This window comes from Dermacentor silvarum, chromosome 3 (assembly GCF_013339745.2).
Source record: "Dermacentor silvarum isolate Dsil-2018 chromosome 3, BIME_Dsil_1.4, whole genome shotgun sequence".
Lineage (NCBI taxonomy): Eukaryota > Metazoa > Arthropoda > Arachnida > Ixodida > Ixodidae > Dermacentor > Dermacentor silvarum.
In genome coordinates this window covers 192,135,730-192,148,099 of record NC_051156.1, presented here as the reverse complement: position 1 = coordinate 192,148,099, position 12,370 = coordinate 192,135,730, and the positions used below count along the sequence as shown (strand labels likewise).

General features: G+C 46.3%; 2 protein-coding genes across 2 annotated transcripts in view; one reads left to right on the top strand and one right to left on the bottom strand.

Moving 5' to 3' along the window:
• Nucleotides 1–12,370, top strand: part of LOC119445104 (pyridoxal kinase) — a 58,135-nt gene that overhangs the window by 28,154 nt on the left and 17,611 nt on the right. The window lies entirely within an intron of this gene.
• On the bottom strand, nt 4,388–12,079 carry LOC119445105 (degenerin deg-1-like). Its single transcript, XM_049664883.1, has 8 exons — nt 11,930–12,079; nt 11,231–11,329; nt 10,317–10,431; nt 9,305–9,377; nt 8,308–8,370; nt 6,918–6,993; nt 5,106–5,245; nt 4,388–4,409 (listed from the first exon to the last, which is right to left on the bottom strand). The coding sequence occupies exons 1-8, from the start codon at nt 12,077–12,079 to the stop codon at nt 4,388–4,390; spliced, it is 738 nt and encodes a 245-aa protein (XP_049520840.1).

Below are 12,370 nucleotides of genomic sequence, written 5' to 3'. Positions count from 1 at the left end.
AGGGCAGTACCTTGCTATTTGAGGCCCGAGCTAATATGCTCTACGCTAAGAAAACATAAATGAGAGAAATACGCGCTACGTGATGAGGCATCTGTGTGCTGCTAAAAAAGCCGGGAAACAACTCGGCACATCCTAATGAAATGAAAAAATATTCACCCAGTGAAACCCGTATAGGGATCGAGTGTCCACCTTCCATAAGCGCTTGGATTTAAAGAAGGTGGAAGCATTGACTGGTCAGCAGTCGAGCTAAGAGACGTTTAGAGTATTGGTAGAAAAAAAAAAGCAGCAAAGAGATTGATAGAAGCGGAGTCATTGCAAGTGTAGATAACGCGGCACAATAGTATAGTGACAGAGGTTTCAAATAGGACTTATGATCGAAACAAGATGGGCAGAAGGCTAGATGGCTATAGATGCAGTAAAGATGATGCAGATGATGATAGATGAAGCAGGTTACGTGACTAATTGTTTCCGCCCCGTTTTAAAGGGGATGTCAATGAACATAAACATATTCTACAATCAATAAGCAGTACGGCTGAAAGCGGCGTTCTGAACTCTTCTGCGTTGCGTATATCACTGCACGGCGTCTAGCGATCAGCTGTTTTTATTATTCTGTTAGTTAAGTTATATCCTCCTAATAGATTGATTTAATCCTTTCAAGCATCGTGGTCGCGGGATGCAGCACTCACCTATACTCTCTCTCTCTCTCTTTTTTTTTACTTCAAGGACTCATTCCTTTCCTTCTCGATTGCACATTTCTTTAACTGACAAAACTTTTGTGTCCAAAAGAAACCATACCGCCAAACTTCCTTGCCTGTAAAGCGTACTTCTTTCTGCGTAATTAAATGTTGCGGTGAAGTCTACACCAGGGAGCACGTATTTCTGCTACAGCTCCCAGAGACAGTCGCTCTTAACGGAGTTGGCACGCCTCGACGACCGGCCGCTTTCTGAGCAGACGATTTTAGAATGCCGACTGATACGGTCTGCACGGCAGAAGGCGACGAGGGCGCTACTGAAGTTCCTCCGGTCAAGCGACCTGTTTGAACGACTGTGACGCTCCTGAGTTCCTTTGTGTGTGTGTGTGTGTGTGTGTGTGTGTGTGTGTGTGTGTGTGTGTGTGTGTGTGTGTGTGTGTGTGTGTGTGTGTGTGTGTGTGTGTGTGTGTGTGTGTGTGTGTGTGTGTGTGTGTGTGTGTGTGTGTGTGTGTGTGTGTGTGTGTGTGTGTGTGTGTGTGTGTGTGTGTGTGTGTGTGTGTGTGTGTGTGGTGTGTGTGTGTGTGTGTGTGTGTGTGTGTGTGTGTGTGTGTGTGTGTGTGTGTGTGTGTGTTGTGTGTGTGTGTGTGTGTGTGGTGTGTGTGTGTGTGTGTGTGTGTGTGTGTGTGTGTGTGTGTGTGTGTGTGTGTGTGTGTGTGTGTGTGTGGTGTGTGTGTGTGTGTGTGTGGTGTGTGTGTGTGTGTGTGTGTGTGTGGTGTGTGTGTGTGTTGTGGTGTGTGTGGTGTGTGTGTGTGGTGTGTGGTGTGTGGGGTGTGTGTGTGTGTGTGTGGTGTGTGTGTGTGTGGTGTGTGTTGTGTGTGGTGTGTGTTGTGTGTGTGTGTGTGTGTGTGTGTGTGGTGTGGTGGGTGGTGTGTGTGGGTGTGTGGGTGTGTTGTGTGTGTGGGTGTGTGTGTGTGTGTGTGTGTGTGTGTGTGTGTGTTTTATAGTTTGCCTCACGTGCTATATGTGTATCTATTCACCGCTCATTTTCCTTCTTTCCTTCCCTCCTCTCTCTCCCTGTCATCTTTGTGTTCCCTCTTCCCATTCCCCCGGTGTAGGGTAGCCAACCGGACGTTATTCTGGTTAACCTCCCTGCCTTCTGCCTTGCTCTTGCTTCCTTCCTTATTCACCGTTCACAGGGGGAAGGGGGGGGGGGTGAATATGGAAAAAAATTGGCCGCCATCCCGCCCTGCGCACGTGAATGTCCAGCGAAGCTGTATCAAACACCACACAGGGTCGAGCATATAGTATTCACGCTGTTCTTCTGGCGTCTTTAATTTCCACGGTCTACCCATGGCAGTCTTACAACGAACTCAATGAGTTGCTAGAGCGTAGTGACATCACCAAGTGTATATATATATATATATATATATATATATATATATATATATATATATATATATATATATATATAAGAAAATCAGAAGCACAACTTCGCGGTTATCTTAGGTTTATTATTTACCCAACAGTTTCGGTCGGTGGACCGACCTTTTTCAAGGGATGGAACAAAATTGGCCGCCATCCCGCCCTGCGCACGTGAATGTCCAGCGAAGCTGTATCAAACACCATATATATACACCACCGTATATATATATATATATATATATATATATATATATATATGTCTGATTGCAAAGACATTAATGACGTTTGCCTGCAATTGTTAACCTGAGTTCTGTGTGTACGCATCGAAATGTTCCTATAAACGAGAGGTGTACAGCTTCACTGTAAAAAAAAAAAAAAAAGACATTTAGCCAGCTGATAGAAGGGTCGTATCGCGAAATAATAACACCTCACAAGCTGGCGCAAAGTGTCACGTACGTTCTACTGTGGGAAATAATCAGGGGAAGCATCGGTCCGCGTCGATGACGGATCGATACCATTCAAAACCTATATGTCTGCTGCTTGCAGAACACATAGTTGGGTCTCGTAAGACCTACCAATCCCTGCGCTCTGAAACTCTGTTCTAAACGTCTGCCAAGCTTATACTCACGGGAGGACGCTCACTATCTCATGGTATACTTAATTCAAGCATTCAGTTTAAACGGGTTTACCGTGTTGGCGGCTTTGTGCCTATCATGCGCGCGATAGCGTCGTGATGAGTCCGATCGCAAAATTAATCGCGGTGTGTGGTTGTTTACACTCGTGCGTAAACTATAGCTATGTATAGGAGCTACACGTGCTATGGTACGATAACTTGGCGACAAACAAGTGCACCTCACCGAATCGTTGTCGCTGCAGTCCATGAAGCTGTGCTCACTGCAGAGTCGCGTCATGTTGTAACTGAAAAAAAAAAAAAATACACAGGGACGCGAGAACTTAGACTCAGCTGGGATCCGGCTAAGATATGCGGTTTCCTTTCTGTTTTTTTTTTTTTTTTTTTCTTGCGGGATATCACGTCAAGCAACGCTTGCCCAAGTGCGCGAAGTGTTAAATTTCCGATGACTTTCCGTGTAAACGTTCCCCGTAAAATTCACCAGGCACCATCGTTCTTATGCACCATCGTTCTTATGTATACTGGTGTATTTCGCATCATGTTAAGAGAACGTTCGGCGCCGAACGTCTACTGAATGTACGTACCATAGGGTTCAGTACGAGCTACAACGCGCGACCGCTTGGCCACGCACTTTCGCGTTATAGGTCATGCTGAGCGCGATAGTACACTCATAATCGCGTAGATCCGCTTGGCAGGTCAGACGACGGACCATCCGCTCAGACGATGCATGGACCATCCCCGTAGGGACCGTCGGAACCACGACCTTGTGAGCTTGGGACCGGGACCTGAGCCTCTGCGTGCACGCAACTGACTCGCTGTTTTCTTCTGCTCGTCTTTATTGTCCACTGTTTTTCAAGTTAACCACGTGAAGTCCTGGCTACCAACATACATACATACATACATACATACATACATACATACATACATACATACATACATACATACATACATACATACATACATACATACATACATACACACATACACACATACACACATACACACACACATACATACATACATACATACATACATACATACATACATACATACATACATACATACATACATACATACATACATACATACATACATACATACATACATACATACATACATACATACATACATACATACATATACCTATAGGCTACATACACGCACACACACGCAAACACACGCGCGCGCGCATTCCAAGCAACAACGCACCCTTTCTCCATGCAGAGCGTGACGGCCGGGAAGTGGATGCCGGCCATGCGGTCGTAGCCGTACATGACGGCGGTCGGGTACGACTCGTACTGCAGGATGTCGGTGCGCGCCTGCATCACGCAGAAGGCGGCGCACACCGCCTGGCACACCAGCCGCAGGGTCCGGAACAGGCACGCCAGGCTGCGCAATGCTAATGCGTTTAACACATACGTGCTGCGTGCCCTCGACGCATCCGTGGTCACGTCACGACGCAGAGAGCGCCCGACAGTCTAACTGACCGAATATTATATTACCCAGCCAGTTTACATCACGCGTTCTTCCCGCATATCTAATCCCTGGACATTATTGACACTTTTCCTCCTTTATTAATTCCATTACCTTTAAATACGTAAAACCGTCTAAAAAATGTCTTGAAGCTATTAGAAAGTGAGCGCTAAAACAGCAGCACATGGCTCCTGCAATAGCACTATTGCGATTCATAGCGCACATGCTAAAGTCTCGTCGGGGTGGATCCGCTTCCAATTTTTGTCCAAGGCTGTGCGTAAGTTGCGTACGTCTGCGCTCGCCGCCTTCCTCTGAAGTGAATGGCGTTTATACGCTTTTTGTACAACGGCAGAACGCCTTACAATCGGAGGAGTGATGCGGGTGCGAAAAAAAAAAAGAAATTTCACTGACGATTGCGATACTCCCTATTGCGAAATTTGAGACGTGTTTCCATTTCGCGATATATTGTCTGGCGCGGACAATCTGTCTCGTGCGGCACGTTGCAAACGGAGCGAAGAGTGGCGCGAATGCCTCGGTAATCTCGAGATCGCGAGAGGCAGCGCGCGGGTGACGCGTGGGCGCGATTTACGGCAGCCGCCGCCGCCGCCGCCGCCGCCGCCGACAGACCTCCCAGACGACGCGCGCTACTCTGGCGCCATCTCGTAGCCATCGTCGTCGCAGTACGCTTTCCTTTTCACGCTTTCGCCATGCCCTCTTTATCCGCTTTCCTCCTCACGTCTCTAACCTCGCTCTTTCATCCTTCGCCGAGTTCGGTTACGCCGACGCCGACGCTCGGCGTATAGGAACGGGCGCCTTCGAAGTTCGCTCTAAGCGTTTGTTGATAGCCGTCAAGTGATACAGAGCAGGTCGTGTAGGGACGCACCGACCTGGCCCTGGTGAGGCGGTCCTTCATCCGTTTCGCAATGATGGCCTGGACGCGGAGGAGTATCTTGGTGACACCGCTGTACATGGACAAGCCCAGCCAGAACCCCAGGTAGCCACCGATCACCGCCAGCACGGTTGTCGACTGCGCGTTCAAATCAACCAGTCATGTATACTACACGGGGTGATCATTTTAAAGTTATCCGGAATTTAAAAAATGGCTGTGGCAGATAGCATAATTCTTTTCCTTGAGCTGGTTCACCCGCCGTGGTTGCTCAGTGGCTACGGTGTTGGGCTGCTGAGCACGAGGTCGCGGGATCGAATCCCGGCCACGGCGGCCGCATTTCGATGGGGGCGAAATGCGAAAACACCCGTGTACTTAGATTTGGGTGCACGTTAAAGAACCCCCAGGTGGTCCAAATTTCCGGAGTTCCCCCACTACGGCGTGCGCCTCATATACATATCGTGGTTTTGGCACGTAAAACCCCATAATTTGGATTATTCCAAGAGGCAGACATTACTAGCACGAGATATCGAAGCACATATTCAACGAATTAATGAAAAATCCCAAATTACCTTCCTAATTAATTACTTTACGACACATATTGCAATTTAATAATTTGTAGCCCGTGAGTTTGCGAGGCGTATGCACTTAGAATTATTTTCAATGTGACAACAGTTTCTAGATATTATTTTCCAAAGTGTGGGACAAAATACATGACCGTTCCAGTTACCTTTTTGCTTCAATGCATGAAAGAGCATTTTGTTAAAAGAGTAAGTGGAACAACAGTGCATTTTTACGGCGAGTTTGACGGCGCATATCTCCAAACAGGTGTCATTCTGGAAATTCATTCCAAGTGGATACGCCTTGCAAGCTCACCGGATACAATTCGTAAATTGTCATATGTATCGTTAAGTAATTAATTAGGAAGTTAATTTGTGACTATTTTTGGTTAGTTGAAGATGCGTTTCGATTTCGCTTGCAAGTAACATCCGCCTTTCTAAATAATCCAGCTCGAGGACTAGAATCTTGTTAACTGCCACAGGCGACCTTTTTTAAATTTCCGGGGAACTTAAAAATGATCACCCAGTGTATACACCCTCGCAAGCAATTCCCCGAGAGCAGACAACAAATTTCGTTTCAGACAAAGAGTGTTCGCGATGTCTGGATTGGAAGCTGACACGTGCATACGTGCATTTTATTTTTTAATCCGTTGAATATTTTGTCTGCCGGACCAATTCACCTTCACTGCGGCTATGGCGTCCTGGGGGGGGGGGGGGGGGGGGGGGGTATTCTGTAAGTTTCCACCTAGGGGGAGATGTCCATGTCGTCTGCTGCTGAAGTGCTGATTGGCTGGGTTTGCCTGTTTCCTTCTGGCGTGTACCTCAGCCCAGCCAATCGGAACTTCAGCAGCAGACGAATTGGACATGTCCACTAGGTGGACACTTACAGAATAGCCCCCCCCCCCTGCATGCAAATTTGGCCGCACCATGTCGTATTGTTCACTATGCATTGTATAAATGTATGCGAGGTGAGCCGCAGTGCCGTATGTCTCAACTGCTCGAGCGGAATCTTTTCTTCCTCCCAGTAATCTAATTACTTGTAACGGGGTTATTTATTTGCAACATTACGAACAATCGATCGCTTCAGTAAGCGTGACGTAGTGTGCGTATACGCGTGATCGAGTCACGCCTGCAGCATTAAACAAAATGTCGATTATTTACCGCTGCATAATGAGCGTACTTTTTGGGTGTGTTAAGTTTTTATTTACTTTGAGGGGTTATGGTGTCGCAACTGATTTCACGAGTAGGCTTACCGTGTGCATTGGGATTGTCTTCAATATGGCCACGTAGCGGACCGGGATGGTGAGCTTCATGTTCAGGTAGTAGTACCTGCGGGTGTTAATTATTTAATTAATTAATTAATTAATTCGTTTACTCATGTATTCGTCTGCTGTGGCCATTAGCTGCGCTTCATTTCCCTCTAGCAATTAAACTTGCCTTAGATTTATACGATGACTTTTTTGGCTAGCTTGCATAAAATAAGAACACGTAAGGAATCGAATTGAAACACAATACGTAACTATATAAAAATGTGAGCCAATAAACACATTAATGACAGATAGCTTTGTTATCGCAGACTCAGCGAACTCATTTGCCACGGCACAGTAAAGCAACACTGCGTTCTGTGGGGACGTTTCTGTGAATAAAAATTATTCTAGCAGAGACCGTGAAGGGTGATTTCCAGTGTCCAGCGAAAGCTTTCCAAATGCCCTGCCGAGTTTCTGCCTTTTTTAAATTTATTTTTCTTATTTTTGCCTGCGGACCACGAGGTACCAATGATGACGCAATGCACTCATCTGAAGTGGTTGCTGACATACTCAATATTGCCTGAATACAAATACTTGTTGCGGTGATATTGAATTCTTGGGACACTTTTCGTTCGCACTCACAATGACGAGTAAGTGAAAGTGCGTACATTAGGTGGAAAACGTACCTACCGTATACTCCAATTTATGCAACCGGCCCTGCGAATATGTAGTTTTCTTTTTTTTTTCTTCTTTTTTTGCTGCATTCACGTCTTCGGAATCCTTGCGTTTACGCTGCAACATCTGATATATATATATATATATATATATATATATATTACTTAGCACAGAGACGGCTTCCCGTTGTATTCGGACCTCTTTCATTTGTTAAGCCCGTTTCACATGGTGCGAATTTGACGGCGTTTTCACGACTTGCGAATTCGCAGTTGCGGCAAATGAGCCATCCCCCCTTCGTGCGTGCGATTCTTCGATGTTCGGAGGGCTGAACTTCTCTGCGAAAACGCATATGCGGCAAGGACGAGGAACCAATACAACGTGGATCGTGGACACCTCGTTGTGGCCTGCCTGCTTAATTTTTGTTTTGATAAAGTAACGCAGTCGAACACAAACAACTGTCACAAAAACAGTTCCTAAGTTGCTTTACTTTGTTTTCAGCCAAAGCGAACTGATCGCCAAGAATAATTCAGTCCTCCGCTAGGTGCTCGCAAATGCGAAAATCGCAGCTGCCGCGCTCGGTGCATGTGAAACAGCAAGTACGAAGTTTCCCGCTAGCTCAGGAACATGCGTGCTCACAAGACAAGATTTGCTTAACTGCAATGACTCTGCACTGATTTTCAGCGTCAACTATACATATTCACCGTTAAATCTCTGATCTCACCCGTTGAATGGAACTCCGCTCTCCCTGCCCTGGTAGCCCAAAGTTATGTCGTAGGTCGTTTCCCTGAAACGAGGTTTAAATAACTCAATAAGCGACTAGTACCAGGCGCCATCGAATACTTGGGCACTTTCCTGCACTCAGGGGTAACAGTCTGTACAGCGGCTCGTGACGCGTACTGACAACGGCACGGAATGCGGATGCTCACCGTCTGCTCCGCATCTGGGTACGTATTCTGCGACAATCACTTTCGGTGATACTATCGTCGCGGCCATCGGGTGCGCGCTCAATTGGCTGGTTGAGCAAAATCGGATCAGCTGATTGGCTGGTTGAGCACTGCGTCACGCGCGAAGGCCATAGTATCGCCGAAGTGATCGTCACGGAATACGTCCCACGATGTCCGGGCACAAGACATCCTTCCGGGAGACCTCACGCTTCTCGAAAGTTGATGGATATATGAAGAATAGTACCTTTAATGTAACGAGCATTTAAGTCACTTCAGGTCTTCAACAGTCGGCTTTAAGAACACCGCGTATAGAGACGTTTCAACAATCCATATGGCGACGGTCATTATGGAAGAGTGAAAAAGGTAAGTAAGTTTTAAACAGGTTTGCTACCCTTGACTGGGTGAAGAGGAAAAGTAAAAGAAAGAAAAGTAATGTAGAACTTGAGCTCGGCGCACCCGCGACAGCGTTCGCACACCATTCGATGAATGTCGCGCACCCAGTCCAGTCACCTTCAAAAATGCGCAGCAGGCTATAGGCGTTTCTCATTGTGGGAGACCACTGTAAACATGACTGCACCGCGTGGCTTCGCGTAAACATTTTCCTCTCTACTTAAACCTCTTCACTGCCACAATTTTTTCGGAAACAAACAAGCAGAATCAATAAAGTGCTTGGCAAGCTGGAACAGCATCACGACCGAGAAGCGGCGCGGTTGTGGAGATGAAACTTTATGGGCAAACGCACGTTGCTTCTTCGTTTTCAGTTGCTCAACTTACTCGCAAGGATTCCTGCACGCTTCTCTGCAGACCCGGTCGTAGATGGCTTTGCTTCTCTTGAGGACGCAATCAGCTGTGTTAGGAGTAAAAAGGAAGAGCGTAAAAAAAGAAAAAATAAATAAATTAGGGAGTTTTTTCCCCTCCTCTTCACCGTGTCGACCTATCGCTCTAGACACTATCATGCCTTACCTCTTTGGCTATTTCCCCATTCTTCGCTATAGATCACAATTAATTAATGAGAGCACATTACGACACAACTAAATTCTCGCGTTCTGATCGGATGAGTTGCGAAAGCTGTGTTCACGTAGCGCACACAGACGAGGACACAAGAAGGCACATGTACACACAGACACGGCGCTATATTCCTTTATGTTAACCTCGCATTACCTGGCGTCACATTTAAATCGCTTTTGCATTTAAAAAGAAAGTGCACGTATGGTTTAGTAGGCAGCGAGAAGCGTTAAGGAGCTAGATGCAACATTCGACAACGTTTTCACGTTAATTGGCCAGGTCGACACAGCGATTTGCGTGATAGATATGGCAACCGTACGTTGTATGAAGGAAACTAAGAACGCCTTCCTTTGTGCTCTAAAGCACGCAGTCATGTGACAATTGATGTTCGAGGTATTACGAGTGGCTGCAGAAATTTACCCTACGGGTCCTCGGTTGACTGAAACGTGGCGAAAGTTGGCCTAATCTCGTTTTAGTGGTCTCACTATTGGCTCGCATGCAACGTTGGTGATTCTATGATATTGTATGGTGGCCTATGATACGACAACCTTATCGTACGGTATGTCGTATCAGGTTGTTACTCCTGCAAAGCCTGCTTCGCCACACGTGTAGTTCGCGTGAGGGAAAGCTAAACGTAAAAATATTTACAAGTTCACTTCGCCGCATTAGGGGTTATACTGAGGTGAAGCCAACTCAGTCAAACATTTATTATAGAATAAGCAAAAAAATGTTCAGTTGTTGTCGTGACGGGACACGACCTGTCCCGAGAACTGTGACGTACCAGTCTCCGCGTCGTCGCACATGACTTCGTCGAGCTTGTTACGGAAAGGGTACGTCTTCATGATGCAGCCGCAGTTCAGGAACGTGATGTTCATACGGCACTCTTCCATGCACAGCTGCGAGAACAGTTGATCGAGTCCTTGCAAACAAAGCTTCTCTATAAACACGTGTCCAAATCGGGCGAATATCACGTGAAATTAGTGACGTCAGCCTGACGCAACCGTCACCGAAAGCGGTGGCGTGTTATACTCCGAAACAGAAAGTTTAGTCCTCGTGTTCTCATCCAATGACCAACGTTTTCCGTCAAAGAAACGCAATCAAATATAGCCTTTAACGAACACTCTACTATTATCAAAGCTGGTTTATTATTCTGTTTACATTTCGAGTATGCTGGCCTGTACTCAAATAACTTAATCCCGCAAATTTTCTGTTTCTCTCTCGGTCGACACTGAGTGAACGATCAACGTCCCGAACGTTTGGCTTTCGCGAGCCCAACCTCGAAACGAGTGTTTCGTTTGGTTCGGCAGAAGAATCGTATGTGGTATCTGATTTCACTAATGAAGGCATACTGCATAAAGAGGCGTTCGTAATATGACCCGCGACGGTGTTGTGCGTAACAGCGTTTGGAATCTAACGAAACACGCACACATCAGCCATGACATATGTGCGTTGCTAAAAGCCTAAAGGTACGAGTTCGCGGAACCAGGAGGACTAACCTGCAGTTGGAAGCATATGTAACGTTATCACTATGGAAAATCCAGTCTACGATAAAATTTACGACATATTCTAGAACAGCATATAAAAATACAGAGTTACGAAAAATTTTCAAGAGCAAACCTCTTTGACGTTGGTCTTTTGATGCTGCCACGTATGAAGGCTGGTGATGGACATGCAACGCAACGGAGTATCGCTTACCGTTTGAGTCATGTAGGCCGGGTAAAACGGATGCTTGCCAAACATCTTGTAGTCGACGCAGTTCGTGTCGTACGGAGCCGGTAGAGCAATGCTGCCTTTCTGCAAGTAACGAGATGTAAGATAGATTCTACAAAGCGCATGCCCCGTTGTGACAGCTGCACGCAAGCGTTTAAACAAACTATAGTATTTTAGAAGCAGTATACGCAAAACGTACGCTGCCTAGCTCCAAGGACAACGCTTGCCTGACCGGCTACGTACTGTCGTAGACCGTTTTAGGTATGCCGTTGCTCCAAAGCCCAATGCTCCGAGAGACAGGTCTATTATACAAATATATTGAGCGCGAAACGTGGTTCAATTACTTATATTTAAGTGCATGCTAAGGAACCCCCATACTTGGTCCAAATTAATCCGTCGTCTTCCACTGAGATGACTGCCATATAGTGTAAACTCTATCTCATCAACTCACGGCAGTCAGCCAACAAGAATAGAGACGAATTTCTCTAATGTGCTTCTTTGATCACGCTCCGCACGACGACGACTGAGTGAGTGCTTCACGGAAGGATTCGTAGCGGACAATGGGCGAGCCTTTCTTCCCTCTCGGAACACGCGGCCAGCTCTAGTTAATGGAGAGAGCGGGTAATCACTCACTCAGTCACACTGCCTTATTCGCTTACGTTCAGCGACGGTGCTTGCACGTACCTGCTCGATACTGTATTCGTAGTTTCCGTTCGGTTCGAGAATGACGGTGTGCTTAGCACCGGCGTCCAGGCTGTCCACGTGGTGGAATCCCACGTCGGCCACGTACCGGTCCAGCGACACCAGCCGGCTGATCTTCCACGTGATGAACATGCTGAAGTCTGCGTCGGCGATTGTGCAGATAGATAGATAGATAGATAGATAGATAGATAGATAGATAGATAGATAGATAGATAGATAGATAGATAGATAGATAGATAGATAGATAGATAGATAGATAGATAGATAGATAGATAGATAGATAGATAGATAGATAGATAGATAGATAGATAGATAGATAGGAGATCGTACATGAATTCTTGCAAAGAGGAACTTATTTCCACAAACCCCAGTATGAGGTGTGAGGAGAGTATCAACTGTGGAATACTGACATGAAATCAATCG